Source organism: Lonchura striata, chromosome Z (assembly GCF_050655825.1).
Source record: "Lonchura striata isolate lonStrDom1 chromosome Z, ASM5065582v1, whole genome shotgun sequence".
Taxonomy (NCBI): domain Eukaryota; kingdom Metazoa; phylum Chordata; class Aves; order Passeriformes; family Estrildidae; genus Lonchura; species Lonchura striata.
The window spans coordinates 25,299,791-25,322,175 of NC_140740.1; the positions used below are offsets into that span (position 1 = coordinate 25,299,791).

At 41.0% G+C, this 22,385-nt stretch overlaps 1 protein-coding gene across 16 annotated transcripts in view; it reads left to right on the forward strand.

Moving 5' to 3' along the window:
* Positions 1–22,385, forward strand: part of PALM2AKAP2 (PALM2 and AKAP2 fusion) — a 280,598-nt gene that overhangs the window by 245,761 nt on the left and 12,452 nt on the right. For all 16 annotated transcript variants that reach the window (XM_085567945.1, XM_085567946.1, XM_085567952.1 and 13 more), the window contains 2 exons: positions 12,878–15,272; positions 21,936–22,114. In XM_085567945.1, the coding sequence (XP_085424071.1) occupies positions 12,878–15,272; positions 21,936–22,114 (2,574 nt within the window). The remainder of the gene's footprint in view (positions 1–12,877; positions 15,273–21,935; positions 22,115–22,385) is intronic.

Genomic DNA, 22,385 nt, shown 5'->3' on the forward strand with positions numbered 1-22,385 from the left:
CCTGTTCAAAATGTGCTGCCTATTTTCTTCATCACCCTTCTAAATTTGCTGGGGTTTTCTTTGTTTGTTTGTGTTTTGAGGATTTTTTTTACATTCCTTGTATCCAGTTCTTTTCCATGTCGCTGGTACTTTCCATACAGGCTTGTGCACCCCTGCCCTGACTTAAGTCTTCTGAAACAGCTTACCAAAGGTGGCCTAAGTGCTTCCATTAACATTTTAGCCTCTCCTCTGGAAAGAATATAGTGAAGCCTTTTTTTGTTCCATGATAGGTAAAAATTACTGCTAATTACCACTTGGATCTTGTGTCTTTTACAGCAGCCTTTCATGTAATTGCTGTTCCTTAGTACTAAGCCAGACACATGCTGTGTTGTTGAGTTGTGGCTCTCCCTACCAGCCCTGTTTCAGCATCCCACCTCCCACCAGAAAAAAAACCAATCAAAACACCCAAATTAAAAAAAAAAAAATAGAAAAAGAAACAACAAAAACCAACAACCAAAAAAAGCCCCAAAAAACTAACTGACCAAAAAAACCCCCAAAAAAACAAATTTAAAAGAAAAAAACAAACAAAAACAACAACAACAAAAAAAACCAAACAGAACCCCCCCCCCAAAAAAAAAACCCACAAAAATACCAAACAAACCCACCCACAAAAAAACCTACAAAAGTAAACTCCTGCTTATGCTACCTGAAAATAAATCTCTTTCAACACGGTGCTTTTGAAAGTATCTCTAAGGCGGTGGCTCCCATACTGCTTAAGTGAAGTCATGATCTTCCTAAGTAGTGTGAGCTGGCATTTTCCTTGTAAAAGAGACTCTTTGTGTGAATGGACTGAGGTTATGGGCTTAATTTGTTTTTAAACCAGGTCTCCCTTAGCCTGTGACATCACAGTACTGTAATGACCTGGGGAAGGAATTTAATTTAACAAGCCAAATAAAAGCTAAGGCCTTTATGGAAAAGAACATGTTTGGAGTTTGCTTCAGAATTTACAGAAACAGAGACAAAGGGCAAGCTTAGGTTTCTGACCTGTCACAATTATCTATCACATTTAATCTTTATCTTTCTATACTGGGAGGAGTACCATTTTACAGGTGATACTTGTGGAATTCTTTGAATTGTAGCTGGTTTGTTCATTGTGAGCAGTAGTGAAATTTACATCTTTTTACTAGACATAATACAGGAGGATATTGATTCTAAGGAGAAAATAGACTTCTGTATACTTGTGCATGTGATAACTAGGAGAACCACCCAATACATTCAGTGTCCATATTCTTGCAGCACTTGCAAAGTTTTCTGGCTTCAGTTTTTAGTTGCTCTGAAGGGGTGTGTTGAATGTGTTACCCCTCTTGACGCTAAAGCAAATTTCAGTTCATGAAGATGCTTTCAGGATGTCAGTGCAGCTTCATCTTTTAGTTGTTTAACACTGGAGGAAATTAAATATAGTACTGTTAGCAGTCACATTTAACAGCAACAGCATTCCTGGGTTTTATGGCATTTGATGCATGCTGTGGTACTTAGTTGATACCTCTGTGCATGCATCAGGATAGCACATTCTTTAACTCCTGAGAAATAGGGAAGGGTATTTTAGGAGAAAGCATCTGGAAGCCAAGATGACTTGCTGTCCCCCACTAGACTGTACTTTGGCTTTTAATAGCTGAAGTCTCCTGTAGTCTGTTCAAATACTAAAAACCAAGCTACTGCTTGTGTTATATGCTAGTAAACAATACCCTTTTGAGAAGGTCTGCTCTTTCTCCCTCTCTAAAGCAATTTGATCTGGAATGTGTCAAACTTGTGTTTCTACAGAAATGGGAGGTGCTGCTTGCTGTTCAATGCCAAGCCTTTTCATGACTGTTTGAAATAGCTCCAAGCAAGCATTTCCTATCAAATATCAAATTGTCTGAGAAATACAGCAATTTCTAATATAACAGCTTTGTTGGTGATCTTGTTAACATTAAATGAATTGACATATGTTTATTTTAATTTTCTGTTTTTAAGTAAAAATGAACCCACAACTGAGGGACTGGACAATCTGAAGGAATTTTAAAGCAGAATAGTTTGAGCTGGAATAGCCAGAAGAGTTAATATTTTCCTCCACCATTATCTTAATTCTCCATGTGCCCAAAGAGAAAGCAATTAATGCCTTAATCAAATAATATCCTAATGTAGGCCAGATGTGCTGTATGCAGTTTTAATCAAGTCCTTTTCAGCAGGAAAAGAAGGAATAATGAGTTTTTGCTTGGAAGAAGCGAGGGAAGCAGGGGTAGAGGCACAGGAAGTGGTAGGTGCTGAAAGGAGATGTCCCAGAGATTTCTCAACTACCTTCCCCAAATAAGGAATTTAAAAAAAAACCAACCTATGCAAGTCTCACTTTCAATGAAATACTCCCCTGCAGGAAATAGTGAGATGACTGAAATGCACAGTTTTTGTAATGAGCAAATCATAGATTAAGTTGCTAACTGTTCACAATCCCAAACTCACATGGTATGTCATATTTATAGCCTAGGGACAGCAATGGCATGTGGAGAATTTAGCAACATCCTCCTTCTTACAGCCTGTACACACTTGGCCTCTCACTAGTAAAACTGTTTTGTAGACTCTGTAGTCTGACTTCTTGTTAAATATTGCTTATTTGCTGTATATTTGTTAAAATAGTGTGTCAAAGTCCACTGAAATGGTATGTCAAAGTCCAGCATCCTGGCTCTATTGGATTCATCATTTAATGATAGCAAGTTTCATTTTGTTGATATGTATCTTTGAAGTGGGGTTTTTCTATGTGCACTGTCCAGAAAATTAATTTACATGCATGCCCTTAGAGGGAGAACCCTGCAAATTGCACTCCACCAGAGTTACAAAGTTTTGGCTCTTGTATAAAATCTTCAGCTAAAGTCTTCAAATGCTGTTTTCTCCATGATCTGTTTCTGGAAAAAAGAACTAGGAGTGAAAGCATTTTTCTGTGGTAGTTTCCTGATGGACAGTGGGTACTGCTGTAGGAAGCATCTTCTCTTCCCAACTGTGTGTATAACACACCTAATGGCAGAGACTTGAGTTACATCCTTGGACCACCATCATATTTCCCCCCTCTTCACTTACATAATGTGATTTTTGAGCTAGTACTAGGATAGGTATCCTCTTTCTTCATGTCCTCTCAGTTTTCTTTTTATAATGTTCCAGTTATGGGCTTTTGCCTGAGTATGGAGGTAGCAGCCTAAAATACATTTTGGATGGAGCTAATTCTAAATAGGGACCTTTTTAAGCCACTACATGCTCTCTCTCAGTAGAGCATTTTAGAGGTCTTTAGCTTTTAAAAGAGTACCATTTCCTTGAAAAACTGGGAAGAAAGAAGTCCATAGGGTGCTTAATCCTGCTGGCTGGTTGAGACCTCAGACAATAACCTTCCCAAGACTCACTGCTTGCAGTGAATAAACATTGCCGTGTTCTTTGTGCTCCTGGCAGAGCAGGCTACCACTGCACCAAGCACATTTACATATACATATCTCCATTTAAGGAGATTTTGCTGTGATGGGTCTTAATCTAATGGATGAGAGCAGCTGTAACAAGTCCTACTGATAAAGACAAAACATCAACAATAATTCTTAACTTTCTTCAGCTGTCAGAGAAACAGATGTTTGGCCATACATTTCTGAGCATAATTTGTTCCTCTAGCCCAGCATAGCCCCTCTGGCAGTAGTCTTGTCAAACTCCAATAGGTATTGAACAGCCATGCCTTTCAGAAGTGCAAGCAAGCATCAGTTAGACTTTAGGAAATAGATAAAAGCACTATTACCTCAACTGTTAACATTTGTGAAACAGAGAATTGAAAGTAAAAAATCTTAGTCTTCATTGGCAAAGGTTTGTAGGTGATTGTTTCAGTTAAAGCATACAATTCCTACTCTATTGCCTTTGAAAGTAAGTGGTCAAAGAATTCCAGCATAGAGACCATGTATCTTTTTTCAGAAAATGCAGGTTAGGCTGCCATTTATGAAATATTTACTAAACTGTACCAGCTGCTGAAAGACTGTTTCCTCAGAAGACTTTAATACTAATACATCTCAGAAAATCTATTTGTTTGTTTAAAGCAGGTTAATCTCTGTTCCTTACATCTATTAAAGCAGGTTTTCCTAGCAATCAATACCTGTTCAGAGAGCAAGTGAACTACATGGCCTTCTGTCTCCATTTACTGCCTTCCTCCTGCTCCTGCCTAACACAAATTCCTTCCTCAGGAGGTCTCTTTCTTATTCACCAAAATGATTAACATGCCAATATTTTTCTCGAGCACTCTCATTTACATAGGAGTTGCAGATTCATTCTTTAGATGGAGCAGGAGCCCTGTGCCCCCGATGAAAAGACTAAGGAATTTTCCCCTTGTCTCTATTCTTTTTTGTGCAAGTGACCATAAAGGTCACTCTTTCCTTGTGCTGACATTATCTAGATGGGTTAGAGAGTATTAAGAGCAAGGCTTAGTTTAGCACCCTTTCCCCTCCCTGCTGGGATTAGGTCATGTTTTATCAGAGCAATTGTTCCATCCTTGACATGTGCAGCATTTTGTGAAACTGATTTTTCATGCATACATTCAGAAGTCATGTTCTGCTCAGCTGAGTATCAGTATTAGGCTCTGTTAAGCTGAACATTTCTCTTTCCTCATTCACCCAGGATTTCTCCTCTTTCATTTAATGTCAGACCAGAGGCTGAGTGTGAGAGAGTGTTACTAAACAAGAAAGCCCTTAGCTCAGCTCCACCAGCACCAGCTGAGAGGGGAGCCTAGCCAAGTGGACTCTGTAAGTGCAATGGTACAGGACCTCATTTGTGACCTTCTGTTGTAAAGCAGAAATTGTCCTGTTCCATAAGGATTTTATAATGAATTGAGTTGCCTGCCAGGTGTGGACAGTTTTCTAACTGTGCCACGTTCCTTACGTGTTAGTTGGATGGGATGCTCTTTGTTTCTCTACCAGACCATTGTGCTTCCTTAGGCAGCATTGGAGGCTGCTTCACAAGATCGTATTTACCAGTTTATGTGACTTACACCACAACCTCTTTAAATAAGTATCCCAGCTGTTGGAATTCAATCTTGTTTCAGCAAAAGCAGATTTTAGACACAACCCATGGAAAAATAAGCCTTAGGAAAAATGTGTAACAAAGTTAAAAAGTACTAACCATCTGTGGTGGTGCACTTGATTAACACGCTAATGTGGTTTGTATTGACCTTGAGTCCAGTGCTGTCCCTCAATGGCATTGGTTTGTTTCCCATGCCTGCACACAGACTGTGTCCTAAGGAACTGCATGAAGCAGCATGAGAAAAAGTAATACCTACTGGTGCATTTTAATTTGAGGTAGAAATAATTTTGCAAGTGAAAGGAGTATCCAAAGTGGGATTTGAACTGATGAGAGTGATGATAAAACCACTTTTCTGGATGAAATGCATTCTTTTGCACGCATTTACTGCTCTAATTCAGTTGCACTTTCCGGCTGACCTACATTACAAGAAGCCAACGGTGCAGATAACAGGAGAATGGCCTTTTGACTGCAGGTGCTGGTACCTGAAATCATTGCCAATTTACTGATCTTTTAGGTTCTTCAAGATCCTGGTTCTCCCTATGTGTAGCTGACTGAAAATGGGGTGTGGGTGTGGAGTGTGTCAGTACCAAACAGTGCTGCACTTTCTTTATGAGAGTATAATCACAGCTTCCTGTAATTTCAGATTTCCATCTTCATTATGTAAAAGTGAACAGAGCTTTCAGAGCAAAGCTAACCAGCCCCAGATAAAGTAGTATCTGCATCTACACCACTTGAATATATGTTGCTTTCCATACTACCAGCTGTGTATAACCATCATGCTCTAATAAACTCTGCATTGTTTTTTCTTAATCAGAGGTGATACTTCTTTTCACTCAGCAGTTAGCAGCCTTTTGTCTCTAAATATTAATTTCTGTATAAATCACTTTGTCCATAAGGTGCTTTGTGCAGTTTAATTCTTTACAGAAACTAAAATATTTTGTATAAAGAACTCAGCATTTAATTGTTGTTTTTTTACAACAGCTGCACAAGCATTAAAGGAAGATACTTATTTTCTTGCTGCTGTAGCACTGGTTGAAATCTAGTTACTAGGGTTGCAAATTTTTCATGGAGGGATGAGATCTGTGTTTTTAGAAAGCAAGAGAAAATAACTGGTGTACAAGACCAGCTGGTTTCCTATCAGTAGAATACCTCTTCAATTTATGTACCCTGGAATTAGTAGGAAATAGTAAGGTTTGTTACAAATTTGGATCCTGATTTACCCAGAAAAAAATTCACCTATTTGTTATTGAGGGCACAAAAAAAACCTGGAGCTACAGAGGCACATATGGAAAAATACAGTATCAAGTGAGTGTGTTCTCATCATTAAAATATTCTGTCACACAATATATGTTTATCATCAAAGTAGTCATAATTCTTGGGCCATTTTTATCCCTTTTTAATTTATTACAGTATCAAAAGAAGATTGGAGTTTGATTTGATAAAAGAGCTTTATTGTGTATCACATGGGGAAGCTGAAGAAAGAATATTGCAAACCCTTTCACATATTTTCTGAATGAATGCAGTCACTTCTTTGCTAAAACATGAAAAAAGGAAATAGGAAAACCACGTTTAAAAAGTCACACAGCAAGCTCTCCAAGTAAGCACTTTGTTTGGCACTGTATCCTCCCATCACTTATCACTGCCTGTAGTCCAAAAAAGCCCCTGACTGGTTCTTAGGAGGAGGTGATATGAAGTTGCATTAATTTTTCTTTGATTTGAATGTACTCTTGTGATTTCTGAAGTGTTTAGGAGACAAACCAGCATTTCACAAAGAAAATATTGTACTGTCTGGCTGCCTCAGAAAAGTCACAGAAGAGGGTAGAGAGCTGCTTGCAGAGAATGTCAGCGTGACACTCAACACTAACACATTTTAGTAACCAGATATTGTTTCAGTCTTTGTATTGAAGACACTGTATAATGCATTGTGAGAGGAACAGGCCAGGTTTTGCTTTTTGGGTGCAAGTAAGATTGTGTATGGAACAAGTCAAGGTAGTGTTAGCACGTGCCTGACATGTCTTAAATTCAAAATTTGGTGACAGATTTGAGGCTTTTTTTTTTTCCCCTGAAACTTGAATTTTATTTCCTTAAGAGAAAACCTCTAATTTTTTTTGGCAGCATTTCCCTTAATAGTTTAAAAACCTTTAGATATCAGTATAAAGTACTGTATGGAAAAGGAAGACCTGTTTGCAGGAAAGCAAGAAGACAACACTTTGGATTTGGATTTGGGATTTTTGTGTTTTGATTTGGGGTTTTTTAATCAAAGTATAGTTTCTGTAAGTAATGGGAGTATAAGCCCTTTCTTTCCTTGAGTTCCACATCATCATCATCTTCACCCCTTCCCCTCTCAATTTCTAGGATCTTTTTGAACATTTTTTTTCCTGCTACTGTTTTCTCTTAGTTCGCCCAAACAGGTAGTTTCCAAAACAGAAATGTTTGACCCATTTCTTTAGGCTGCTTTGTGCAAAGGCTCCCACTGTCACACTCTTCTTCCTCCAGTGTCAAAGGGACATTTTTGGAGTTAGATGGGGTGGCAGCTGCCCTTGCTGAGGGAAGGAGGGAGTGCAGAAGCCATTGTGAGACAGGAGCTGCCACAGTGGCTTGGGCTGTCATTCCCACCTGGGATGGGGTGGGATGGTGACCTGTCTGAGCACCTGTTGTGAGGGATAGATGCTATCACCTTTTAGTAGCTTTTCAGGTAAAAGGGTAGCTTTTCAGGTTCATTATGAACTGCAACACTTCAGGTCCTAAAGAAAATGAGTTCTGCAAAGACTTACTATCACTAGCGAGAATGGGGCAGTACCTCTGCTGGATAGGAGCTTTGTCTCTGGACTGCGTGTCTGTCTGGAACCATGGAGGTTCAGTTGACTTTTGTGTCTTTGCAGTGTTTGAGATTGGCTCCATCTGTTAATGCAGGTGGTGACTGTGTTCTTCAAAAGGGTGAGGTGAATGAAAGCAGCTGCTCTCTTGAAGGTTTGCCAGAGTCAATCTCCTAACAAATCTATCATTTGCTTCCTTCTTAATTGCAAATACACAATCAGAGAGGCAGGCCAGCCAAGACAGTAGGTGAAAAGGGAGAAGATGACTGACTTCAGTAAGAAGGTATGGATTAGCCAGTAAACCATCTGCAAATGAGGTTTTACTACTAAAACTGCTTTATGTATGGTTGGCCTGATAGATTGAAGAGAAGAGTCGAACAAAACATTAGTTCAGTGCTGAAGCAGGATGAGGAGGAGCAAATAAAGTACAGGACATCTCCAAAAGCATATGAAAACTGAAGAAATTGAAGGTTGACAGCACTAATGAAGCCAGTAGACCAACATCATCAAAAGCTGTATTGAAACTTGGCTGGAGTGATTGTAAAAGCCCACAATGAGGAAACTTACAGATTTTCTTAAACCGTGGAACTTCTTAGTTGTTTAATAATTTCCTCTCCCTTCCCACCACTGCCACTGATGCTTCAGAAGAATGTTGATCTGACTCAGAAGGATTTCCTCCCACTTGTTTCTGTAGGCATTTTTTGTTGCATCAAACAAAGGAAAGCACTGGCAGCATGTTTGTTGGGTCTTGCTAGTAGCACGCCCACATTTTACTCCTTCTAAAAGAACTGATTGCCCAAACACTTACACTTTTGTAGATGAAGAATTCAGCCAGAGAGAAAATATGCTAATAATTTTCTAAGCTGCTAATAACTATAGTTTGCTAAAGAGCAGCAGCTTTGTAGAAGTGACACTAATTGCCCTGTTGCATCTTGACTTAGACAGAAATGAATGCACATTCAGAGACTGTGTAAATGTAACAGCAACTTCTGGAAAATCTGGGTCTAGATGAGTGGTTTAAGAGCATCACTGTGAGTGCCATATGACTGACTACAATTAGGTTTGAATGCAGCCCTTTTCCCATTCACAGGTCTTTGTAATGGTGCAGGCTTTGAAAAGCCTTCCTGTAGGTGGCAAATACAAAGCTGCTGGTGCAGGCTTATCGAGGAGGAGCAGAAGCAGCCCCCTGGAAACTCACCTCCTTCCACCAAGCAGCTGAAGCATGGGGGTCTGTGTGCATCTATCCCACTGCCCACCTCCTCCCACCCATGGTGTCTCATCCCAACATGTGCCATTTTCCCACACCCAGTCAGTTGTCCTGGGCAGGTGTTGTGGACCTGTTTTGAAAAGCTTTATTTTGCCATCCTTAGCTATCTCAGGTCTCTTCTTCAAGTAATTCACCAGCAGATTGATTTCTCCTCCTCACAGGAGTGTCTGGAGCATACTTTTCATTGCCACAACTCACAAAGTTGTCTCCAGATTCTGGCAGAATGTTTTGAAATAAAATGGGTAGTTCTTTTAAATGTATTTTTTTCCTCTCCTAGCAATCCTCACTGGCTCCTCTGCCATGCTGGGAGTCTTTTTTCATGCTCGGTTACTAATCCCTAGCCCAGAAAGGCTCCTTCAATAAGAAGCACTGTTTTCTCATAGGTTTTACTGCATAATTGTCTGTTTTGCTACATAATTACATGTCCCACACTAATTGCATAGACACATGCACTTCCAGAATTACATGCTGTCACAAGTGCACGCCCTGATTAGGCTGTTACATGCATGTGCTTTAATTGTGAGTTGTGGATTGCAGCTATGGTGAGAGAGTGGGCTCTTACTTGCTAAGAGGTTTTGACAAAAAAAACTGCACCTGTGGTTCTCTTACTGAACTTGAATATCCAAATATTATGTGAACTGGAGTAATTCACAGATTAGAGCAGCAGTGAAAACTGAAATGAGCAGGGTCTATGCCTTTATTAATGTTCAGCTCTTTATTAAAAAGATCAGCTGGGCAGGGCACTCGACACGGAGCTCGCCCCCGCTGTTGCAGCTTTCCCGGTAGCCAAAGGGTGAGAAGGGGTGCAGAGTCTGTCCCTGGAGTCTCCATGGCACACTGGTAGCTGGAGGTGAAGAGGTGTCCAGTCTGTATCTGAAGTCCCAGCAGACCATCCTCTCTCCTGTCCTCTCTCCTGTCCTCCTGGCACACTGGTAGCCAAAGGGTGAGGGGATGTGCAGTGCCTGCTGCCAAAGTCAAGCAGCAGCTACCCCTCTCCTTCCCTCCTGCTAACACCAGGAAGAGTATCTGTTCCTTTGTGCCTGCCTCCCACAGCCCCGTCCAGTCTGGTCCTCTGCAGGTTATGGTGACAGGTCAAACCCAGACTAGAGATGTGGTTCCCCTTTCCCCAACCAGCACACCCATCCAGCCCCCTCCACTGTGCCCAGCCTTCCATTTAGGGGTGTTTTCATCCCCAAAACCCCCTCCCATGATTCCACTGGTCTCCCTATTTTGCATCCCAGTCCTAGAATGGTAGTGAGGGTGGGGCGGTAGGTGATTCCAGGAGCAATTAGCTAATTAACATTTCAATGTCAGTACTTAGTTTGAGCCAAGTGTCCCAGCCAGGCTGTTTTGCTCATAACAGAAACAGATGAGCTTTAGTGAAGGCAGTCTCTGTGACAATCATGTGTATTTCAAGCTCCATGGTGTGCCAGCTATGAGGAGCAAAGGACCTTTCAGCTCTGGCTTGGGTCTACAAGGAGATGTGTTTCGGTGGCAGGAGAGCACATCTTTATTAACTGATTTTCTGTCCATTCAAGATACGGTTTTGTAGCTACAGAGGACGTAGTTAACTACCAATGTCACTAGTGGCTTTGATCTGTCAGATTAGAAGCAAATATTAGTGGGAACACAATTGCAGACCCATGGTTTGTGTGAAAGGAGACAGTTAACAGTCCTGGACTTCTCACAGACTGCTCTAGGTGCCACCATACTCATTTTTGCACCAGCAAGTCAAGCAGGGAAGATGTAAGCCCAAATATAAAAAAGGTATTGCAGTCTTAAATCCTGTCATTGTGTTCCTGGAGCTCTGCCAGCAAATCAAGATAAATTCTTGCCCTTTCTGGTTAAAAGAAGCCTTTATCTATGATTCTTTCATTCCATCTATGCCTACTTTACAAAGTAAGCACTTTTTATATTTACTCTATATTTGTTTGCAGAGCATCTGATTTCTTGATATTTCATTAACAGGACTTGATATATATATATATATCATTAACAGCACTAAAGAAGAAACTGGCCACATTTAGATATTTAAATGATGAAAAATACTATATGTTTTAAGAAAAGAACTGCTATAAACTTCAGCTGGAATATTTATAAGTTCAACAGAAAGCGAAGAAGTGAAACAAGTAAAACCAGTGAAGTTTGTCAAGTAATATATGTAGACAAAAGCAGGTTGTTTGTTTTTAAAGATTTTTTTCCAGTGTTTAAGCACAATTAAGAAGAAAATATCAATATATAATGGCTGAAGCCATCATTGTCTTCAACTGTGTACAAATACATTATTAGACAGAAAGATCTCCAGAGTGTTTTTAGAAAGAGCTCTTCTGGGTACTTCCCAGACTGGCTGTAATTCCTTAAGATGTGTCAAATGCATTTAACTGCTGATACAAATCCAGCAACAATGTGATTGTTCAGGTCTCTGGTAAGTGCCATTGTACCAACAAGTGCCTTGTTGATCATCTGCTGTTGCAGTGTGTGTTAATAGCATGCTGGATATGGGACAGTAAGGCAGGGTGACTACTAGACAGTGGTGCTCTTGTTGGTGGCCACTGGGTTCATGGGGTTTGATCAATGACATTTGCTTTTGAAGTCAATGCCTCACACATAGAAACATATATGCAAAGCAGGACAGAGTTCTCAGATACCACCTTTCTGTTTTAAAAGGTGGGTCAAAGTGAATAATGTATCACTTTTGGTTTTCATGATTTAGGAAGTTAGTAAGTGCTTTTTGAAGAACCATGTTTAAAATGTCCTCTTTGGTTTTGGTGTTTTGGATTGTTTTGCCTTTTAGCAGTATAGAATTACAGAGAAGTTAATTGGTGTGTTAACAACTTAATGAGAAGTTCCTGAAGACTTTACTTTCAGTAAGTTCATTAGGCTGCGAGACCATTAAAATTTGCCTATATATGAGCAAAAATAGTATTTATGTCAATAACCTCCTTGTGACCAGAGGCATCACATCACATGAATCCAGTACATCTGCAGTAGAGATCAAAGCAGTGGGGGGGAGGGTAGCATTACTGTGGTCCCTGTCACGGTCTTTGTGATGTTCTTCATGCTATGGGAGTTGCAGATGCTTCCTGTCCCCAAAGTGCAATTGTGTGTGGGTTTCCATACAGGAGGGAGAAAGACCCCATATCTTTCCAGCACTGTGTTATTCCACTCCATGTTTGATGATCAGGATTGAACTATTGAGAACTAAACATTCCCTACATTGCCACATCATTTTTCCTAACTTGGTGTGACTCACCAACTTTTTTAACATATTAGCATCTGTTTCTACAAAGCACAGATAGCAATACTTTTCATCAGTAGAAGCATTATGAGATTTCCTTTAGGTGTGGAAAGCATTTTAGGGTACCAAGATGATAGGTATTGAGTACTGCATGTGAAAATCTTTGAGGAATCTAAACTGCCAAGTTACTGTTAACTTAGAAATTCAAAGCTTATTCTTAGTCACAGACCAAGACACAGATATGAAATAATGACAAAGTGGGGATGGTAAGCAAGTGGGAGATTCTTAAAAGAAAGTTGTTTTTGTTTTAGTATCTTTTTCAGCATATGGTAAGGTAACTTCCTATTTTTTGTGTTAATGGTTTGCCTTGCTTTCCCACATTCTGAGGGAATGCTTTAATCTCAACTTTAAGAAGTGCTAGGATTTGTTTTCCAGATGGTGTTTACTCTGTAAAAACTTAGGTGTTCATTTTTTATGACTTCATAATTTTTCTCTCTTTTATTTTAGAAATCTTCCAGAATCCCTGAGGATGACCTCAGGTTAAGAAAAAACAGAGACCAAAACTGTGCCAATTTCTTGGAGCCATCTACTGTGCTTGCTACAAAGGAAGAGAAAATGGAAATTGAAGTTCCAGTTTCTGAACATAAAAGCATCACCACTGTGGCTTCACCACATCCCATAGACAATCCAACCCACTTCTTTTCGCCTGCTTCAAGCCGAAATGGACTTAGGGACAGGCATGAATCTCTGGACAGTGAAGTTGCTAAAGAGATCAGATACCTAGATGAAGTGCTGGAGGCAAATTGTTGTGATTCTGCTGCAGACAGTACATTTAATGGCACATCCTCCCCTGAACCAAGTGCAGTCTCCATTATGGATGGTTCAGGAGCATCTGCTAATGTCAATAAAGAGTCAGTATCTAGTGAAAGGGAAGAAAATGTAGCAGACAAGCAGGTATCCTTGGAGGTTGAGCCATGTGAAACTAATATAACAGATGAGAATCTGAAATCTAATGGCCATTCCTTGAGTGGTCTGAAAGAAGTCACTAGGGAGAGTCTGAAGGTGCCAGGAAGTCCCACTTCTTCAAACAGTTCTAGAAGATCCTCTAAGGATGGAGAATCAACTCTTACAACCCTTAAGAAAGAGGCAAAGTTTGAACTACGGGCTTTCCATGAAGATAAAAAGCCATCAAAGCTGTTTGAAGATGAGGAAGAAAAGGAAAAATACAGAGTCCGAAAAGTGAGGCCATCAGAAGAAATGATGGAACTTGAAAAAGAAAGAAGGGAACTCATTAAAAGCCAGGCTGTCAAGAAAAATCCCAACATTGCTGCCAAATGGTGGAACCCTCCTCAGGAGAAGCCCCTGGAGGATCAACTGGATGAAGAGCATCTGGAGTCTCACAAGAAGTACAAGGAGCGCAAGGAGAGGCAGCAGCAGCAGCAAGGTGCGACAGCAACATCCCCCAAACAGGTCAGCTGCTCCTTTGTATCCCCAGAGCCAGTCAATATCAAGAAAGAAGATATTGTCACAGAGCAAATTGACTTCTCGGCTGCCAGGAAGCAGTTCCAGCTGATGGAGCACTCAGGTCCATCTCAGGGTCAGGCCCCACCAAGGCGATCAGTAACACCCAAAATGTTCTCTGTCAAACCCTTCTACAAAAGCCTCAATTCTCCATATGTGGACAGACCGATGTCCTCTGTGACAAGACCTGTTTCAGTGTGTGGGCAGAGTGGGGAGCTTGAGGGTAACAACGCTACCGTCGTCAAAGCACAGAAAGTCTCCTGTAGCTCAGAAGATGACAAAAGCGCTCAGACTACAACAGCTGACACAGCAAGAGAGTTACCTTGCAGTGATAGCCCCAGAGCTAGACCAGCCTCAAAACTTTGGGCAGAGGATGGAGAATTCATGAGTGCAAGGGCAGTCTTCACAATGGTGAAGGATGATGGACAGGGAATTCTAGATCACTTCCCAAAGTCAGGCAGTGCCTCTTCGCCGCCAGAGGAGCTTGACTCTGGTTTGGATGACTTGTCTGTCAGGTCTCAGGATACCACCATCTTGGAGACCCTTTCCAATGACTTCAGCATGGATAATGTGAGTGACAGCGGTGCCTCCAATGAGACCATGAGCGCCCTGCAGGAAAGTTCTCTAGCAGATTTCTCTCTGCCGCAGACCCCACAGGCTGAAACTCCAGCAGAGTGCAGGGCTGAAGGCATGTCCAAGTCTTTCAGTGACCCAGGCTGTGATTCGCCCTCCTCTGCCTTGGCAGACTCCATGCTGATGGATGACCAGCTGGACTACCACGCTGGCCTGCTGGTTCAAAATGCCATCCAACAAGCCATAGCTGAGCAGGTGGATAAAGGAAACCCGAAGGAAGAAGAAATCCCAGCAGAGAAAGAGGTCTCAGCCAAAGAGCAGCCAGCCAGCACTGGGCCAGCTCCAGCCTCTAAGGAGCATCAGAACCCAACGTTTGAGCCACCCCAGGTGTCTTCACCAGTTCAAGAAAAAAGGGACACCATACCAAAGACTTCAAAAGAGGAAGACTCAGGACTCAGGGAAGGGAAGGTTTCACAGCAGTCACCCATGTACTCAGCCAGCCAGCCATTCCTTGTGGAGGAAAACAGGCATGAGGTTAGCTATTTCAGCAAGTATTCAGAGGCAGCAGAGCTTCGGAGCACCGCCTCCATCCTGGCCACTCAGGAGCCTGAAGTGACTGTGGGCCCTTTCAAGTTACGGTCGAGGAAACAGCGGACTTTGTCAATGATCGAAGAAGAGATCAGAGCTGCCCAGGAGCGAGAAGAGGAGCTGAAGAGGCAGCGGCAAGGTCTGCAAATGGCGCCAAGCCCTGTTACAAAGAGTGCACCACCCATGCCCACCAGAACTGTGTCTTACAAAACTGCACCAGGTAAGAGCCCAAAGTGTCAGAGCAGAGGTAAAATGAGAGTGAAGGGTCAGGTATGGTTTTGTTTTATGTCATTTTTAATGAAAATATTGTTTTGCAAGGGGTGCAAGGGCAAATTACTTCATATGCCTGTAAACTGCATGGGACAACTTAATTTTCTAGTTGTGAGCACACCTGCAGAAGGTTCTGGTTTTTCACAAATACAGTGCAAAGATGCTGATCATCATTACTAAACCTTCTGTATTCACTCACTGCCACATTGTAGCATGACATGTCCATCGCTGTGCTGCTCAGACCACCCACTGAAATTTAGGATCATCTCAAGGAAGCACAGCAGCAGTTTTTACAGCTGTGTGGCTATTTGAAAGACAAACATCAAAGGCTGTCCTTAATAGGTTTCCTGTTCTCTTGTATGTCATTAAGGAAGTGCAAAATTAGTGTAGATGTGCAGATTTTGGGCTGTGAATCAGATATATTTTTCTGTGTGTTTTGCTTTCTGGTTTGAGGTCTTGGTCTTAATAAGCTTTGTCTTGTAAAACGATATACAGAGCTATAAGTTGCCATGTATTTTAGCTGGTGTTATTCACTACTGAACTAAAAGCAAGCAACAAATTGTTCAATAGATTCAGTGGAAGTCCTCGACTAATCAGTTTCTGGGTTTTTTTTGCTGACATTCACAGCAGTTACAGCATATCTGTCTCTCCCTTCCCCTTCTCAAGAAATAATGTCAAGCCCTGATGCCTTCTAAATATAATACAGAAAAAAAATACATTTGGAAAGAACCCAAAAACACACACCAGGCTTATTACTGTGTAGTGATTTTTATTAAGCCTATGCCTGCATATGCTTTGCAAGGGCTTGTAAGATTTATTAACAGTGGTCATTGTGAAAATGTATTCATTTTACCAAGAGTACTTAAATGCTGTCTTTATTTCCACTGGTGTAAACACAAGCCAGTGGTAGTCATTTTCTTTTGAAAGTCATGGTAAGCTTGAATTAGATGTAGACTTAGCCCATTACTCAATATGATTGTGAACTTGGAGTTTTATGGAGCACATATTTATGTGAATATGAGGATGAACTTAACATGTATTTTTTTAAAAAAAACCTAGCAAATACCAGTCTTTTCTTTGAAGTACTGTTGTTATAACTCCTTTAGTACAACATTTTTCGTAAGGATCCTCTCTAATCTCAGGTGCTCTGAGAAATTTCTGGCAAGACATGAGATACAGATGTTAGTTCAGAGGACTTGTTTCATAAAGGTGTGCTCATGACTGTGTTCAAAAACAGCATCATCTGTAGCTGAAAGTTCTCAAAATGGGGTAGTAATGATTGTATTTTTCTCAGAAGTGATGTTGGATGGGCTGCTGACACTAATACTTGTTTTAACAGAGCTTCTGGGAAAACAACGTACTTCTGCTTTCTCTACACAACAAGGCATTTACTTTGTGTCTGTAAAAATGTTTGCCATAAATTACATTCTAGAGAAAATTATAAACTTATGTTTATAATGAATCATTCCAGACAGTTTGCTTTAAATGTCTAACTGCCATATGTTCAAGAAAAAGAATTGGGATCTCTTAGCCAATGACTCAAGCTACTGCAATTTGCAGCCAGTGACAAGGCAAAGAAATAATTTCTAGGAAAAGCTGAATATGTGGCAGTGTTTAAGACTATTATTGATCAAAAAGCGCACAAAGAATGTTGCCAGAGTTCTTCTTAGTTCTATGTTTGGTGCTTGATGAACAGCAGATGTGCTCAGCATAACTCTCAGCTGCAGAACCCTTAGCATTGGAAGGTGTGTAAACCTCAGTTCATCTCTTCCTTGCTGTCCCTTTAGCCAGCTGCATTGCCATTAACACCTGCAGGCATCCTTAGAAATAGGGGAGAGGAATACTGTGTAATCCCTCATAAGATTGTGGCAACTTCCCTTTTCATAGTTACAGGATCTTTTCAATATTTGTGAAAAAAGACAAAATAATTTAGCAGAGGGACAAACATTGGGATGATAGGGTAAACAGAGCAGAGGTGACATACAGAGCAGAAAAGAAAATATGCTTCTGCTGGGCCCAGTAAGGAGTATGCTATAGAATATGTCTGGTACTGTAGTATGTATATCTAGTTTCACAAAGAAAAGTACTTCTGGTGATAATAATAATAAAGAAGAAGCAGGTATTTCTATTAGCAAATTGCCTTTTTCAAAGAAAGAATTGGCACTAACATCAGGATAACTTAGTAGAAAGGGATTAAGGAGTCAAGTATAAAGCTGAAAAATCTGTTTCTAATCCTTAAGTGTGGAAGTGCATACTTATGCTTTTGAGAAGGCATAAAAATAAACTTAATTAACAATGCCTGACAATCAGGCTGTATTTAGGTGGTGGTCTGGGCTGAGTTGTTTTATTAGGACTCCTGGTGTTCCCTATTTACTACTGTTGCTCCCCTTCACTGCTTTGAACCAGGTGGATCCTGACATAGGTAACAGAAAGACAAACCATGAAAAGGGACTGCAGTGAACTGGACTGTAATTTAACTGAAGTGTGGCAGATTAGCACAATTCATGTAAGTGCATATGTGCAGTAACTGCTAATTACTTTAGATAGCAAACAGGCTGGCTTTTCTCAGCCTGATATGCAACTTCATAGAACTGATAGTAACATTCATTTTGTCTGCCAATCACTCAGCACAATCCAAAAGGTCTCTTAGTAATAAACTTCTGTACTGCTAACAATTATCCTTTAAAATTGTTTGTTGATGCTTTGAAACAACCTTTTAACCCATCTCAGATCACTGAACTGAGACACAGAGTAATTTCAGTGGAACATGTACACTCTTCTCCAGGGCACTCTTGGAAAGGTGAAGAACTTTTTCCCAAAAAAGTTGTGTTTCCTGCATGAGGAGACTCAAGAAAGACCAAAGAAGTGCCAGAGTATGTTATCCATATGTATCCATACAGTTACAGTATGGATAATCACCGTGGATCCCAAAATATTTCTGGAGTCCTATTTAAATCTGAATGTTTCCTGTGTTGTTTTGTGTGCTGCAGCTCCTGCTGCACTTGGCATGGTGTGAGCAGCTGCACAGCAAGACAGTGGTTTCCTCCAACAATGTGGAGGAAAGATGGTACAGCATCTCTCCTAGGTAGAGCATTTGGGGCTGTCTGATAGTTTATTTGAGCAGGATGATGAGTGTGTGACATGAGAGGAATCCAGCATAAGCATGGTGATGTACTTCCCATGGTTTTTGTTACTTTTTAATTAGAAGTGACTTTGACTATGAAGGACTTATATCTAAGTTCCTGTAGTGCCTGGCTCTGAGTAATCCTGTTCCTCAAAAGGAGGTGTGAAAATCATTACAGGGGAGGTCTGGGTTCAGTGAAGGCTTTTCATCTAGAGCTAAACCCTTTGTCAATATCTGCTATCTCATGATGAGGGATGGGGAGAACCTAGCAGAAGAAGCCATTCCTGAGAGATACTTTGGGAGGCTGCCACACCTGCCTTTTTGGTGCTTGTCACTAAAGTATTGCCAGGTGAGGCATAAGGCACATTGTGCTTATGTGCAAACACTTGCACAAGCATCAAGGAGAACTGCCCACCATGCCCATCTTTTGTTGCCCTCAGCTGATGAACGAAATGAGAGAATTTCAGTGGGTGGTGTAAGCCTAGTGGGGAAGTTGCAGCTTAGAGATGCAAGCAGTCAGATACCTCTAAGCTGTAGGTAACTGAGGGATGTGTATGTGCTGTGCTTTTCTTTCTTCTCTCTACTTTCTTACCCTGAGTGGCAGCTGTGGAGCTTAAGCCTCCATTAGAGAAACTGCTTAGCCTCAAAACCATCTTCCACTTCAATTTTTCTCTAATAAAGACCTATGTTTAGGAAGCTTCTCAGGTTCAGCCTTAGCCTGAAAATATTTTTTGTGTGGTGGGAAGAGAAGCAGAAACTTTGGGGCAGGATATTTTGTGGTCATTGCAAAATTTTTAATGCCTTTTATGCATGTACAGAGCAAGGATCAGTTATAATACATATATATGAACTCCATTTTAAAATCAGAATTTTGAGACAGAGCTAGAGCAGAAATGTTCATGGAAGTTGCTCTTTCCTTACGCCTTTATAGGCACTGGTATGAAAAAAAGAAAGGTAATTTTTTCCAAGGATTCTCCTGGAGTGCTCATCAGTCATCCCCAGAATACTTCCAGGAGTGCCTTAACTACATACCAGCCCAGTTCATTTACCCTTTGCTTTCTTATTCCTTCCCTAGTGGAGGATGTCTATGAAGTGAGAATCTTTGTGACACACTTTATTTGCTATTTGCTTTTTTGTGGTTTTGCATATTTGTATTGCTCACCTGATGCTCAAGAAGAGCAAAGAAGCCCACATTTCACCTGGAGTGGTAATGAGGCTCTGTATTATTAGAGGGATCTTTTTTTTTATGTACTTCAGCAATCCCCTGAGTCCAGCACAGACTAGTTTCCTAAAACAGTCTGTCCTGCTGAAATACCTTATTTTGAAACTTTTTCTCTGCTATGCAGATGTCTTAAGAAAATTTTAACAGCATCTCTAAGTAAAAAGTAAATGTGTATTGTAGATTTGGGATGCTGTAGCCTTCATATAAATACACATATTTATACTATCAGTACATATACAGTATATGTGATTGATATATATATATATGTACACATGCAATACAATGCTTGAAGTCAATGATTTTGAAGGTCTCTTCCAACATTAATGTTTTTCTCATCTGTAATAATGAAAGTTGTTGGGTCTTGCATCCAGCGCGAACAGTCCTGCTTGAAGATATCCCCTTTCTTAAGTGGAAATCCCAAAACCTAGAATTTGCATTGTTTTCCAGGCAAAGGGGAGTGGAAGCATCTCTTTTCAGCAATTAGGCTTGTCCATAGATTTGGGCATCCTGTGGTGTGAGTGTAGCTGGAGAAGCTACAAGGTGGGCAGACATCTGAGAAGCTTCATTCTTCCCCCATTACGTACATCCATCCAAGGCAATTACTAGTGTAAGGATGAAGTCTTTAATCAGCAAATATCTGACCCTTAATCAGGCCTTTCATTTTCACCACACTTTTTTACCCACTGGGCCTAATTGGGAGGGTGTCAGTAGCTTCAAGTCTCTCCTGCTGAGCAGTCTAAGCTGTCACACATGGGTGCAGCTGGGCAGCTCAGGACCTACGTTTGGCCCCTGCTTTGGCAGCATGACTCCTGTTTATCTGTGGAGCAAGTCCTGATGCAACCCAGAGAAGAACCTGTGCTAGTAGAAACCCTCCCTTCAGTGTGTGGTAGGGTGTTATAAAGAGGATGGATTCCCAGCCTCATCATTGCCCACCTTAAATTAAGCTAAAATTAAGCATAAGTTAATGAGAAAGTTACCATGCTGGGTTTTTCAACACTGATCAGAAATGGAAAAGCCTGGCAAGGGAAATTCTTGTTAAAATACCTCTGCACTGTTGGCTCAATACTTCTTTCAAGAATAAATCATGTTGATTTTTACAGGAGATTTCAAGGCTGCTCTCTAGTGGCTGCAACTGTCATGATGGTTTTTGAAGGACCAGATAGGGTTTTCTTTTATTTCAGCAACAAGTTTCCTGAAAATCAACATGATCCTTCTGATTATTTCACTTATTTTTAAGGGATTTGAAGTGGGTATTTTTCTCTTTTCATGGTATTTTTTTTACATTCACTGAAGTGTCTTATTTCAAAGAGTTGATGATGGTCCCATGGAAAAGGAAATACGGTTTTGATTCAGCATTTCTTTCTCCTGTCAGAGCTGAGAACCCCCACATATCATTCCCATGACCTGCTACTGTCATCCTCATTCTTCCCAGCAGGACATGGTGAGTGGTTCACCCCAAGTTAGTGCCTGGTGATGAGAAAGGCAGGCTGTCCTTCCCAAAGAAGCATGAGTTGTCCACCTGTGAACCCTCCTGCAGCTTACAGCTGCTGTCTCTTGTCCTGGTGTGCCTTTTACCTACCTTTGGGGTCACTGTGCTCAAAACAGTGACCTTCCATGGAGTGCAATGGGCTCAGCCAGAGAGCAAAATGAGTTCTCTCTGGCTTTCCTTCAACCAGGAGGGAACTCAAAGGCCCTATGTGAACCAAGAGTTTATAGAACAGAGACCTGATCCTACTCCGACACAGGAGCACTCTGTGCAACCTGCAGGAAACTGCTGCAGGGAAGAGCAGGGCTGGTGACTGACCCAAAGCCTTTCTTGCTTACAAAGCAGACAAAAAGCACTGGAAAAAGAGAAGGCAGCTGTGTTTAACAAGATGCCTTCTTTGGATGTCTCATGCATGGCCCCTTTGTGTTGCATTGTCTGAGTGAAAAAAAAATCATCTTGTGGTTTTCCAGAATCTTACAAATATTTCCAAATTGCACAAATGTATCCTGTAGGAGGAAACGGGGTATTTCAAGCAGGTACTTTTGTAAACAGTGGTTTTGTAAAAAGATTTTGTAGTGTTTTGGTATAGTAGGTTACAGGAAGAGGGAGAATGCTGTTTAAAGTCCATGACCATCCTGATTTACCAGATTGTTTCATAGACTTCATTCCAAACTGTTTCTTCATTCAAAATTGGTGAAAATGCTTTTCCAGCTGTCTTCTTTGATAAACAATTTGTGAGTCCTCAGCTTAGAAAGGGTCATTCTTTTTCATGTCATTGCAGGGAAGATAGAGAAGATCAAGCCTCCTCCATCCCCCACCACAGAAGGCCCTGCCTCCCAGTTGGAGCCTCCACCTGAGGAGTCTGCAGGAGCCCAGCGACCCAAGAACCTGATGCAGACCCTTATGGAGGATTATGAAACACACAAAACCAAGAGACGAGAAAGGATGGACGACAGTGCGGTAAGCATGGTTCTTCTTCTCCCTTTTGCCCTGTGATAAGAGACTATGACTTGCAAGAACCAACAGGCACTCAAAAAGATTATTTCACCAGCATCTGATCAGGTCACCTTGCAAGTGGGTAAGGATTTTAACACACTGCAAGGGACAGGCGTTCAAAATAGAAGTATTCAGGCCAGTGAAGAGTGTGTCGCCGCAAATATTAAAGAAAACTCATATGATGTTTAACTTATCATTAATTATGTTAACTAATAATAAGAGCAGTGTGTAGCTG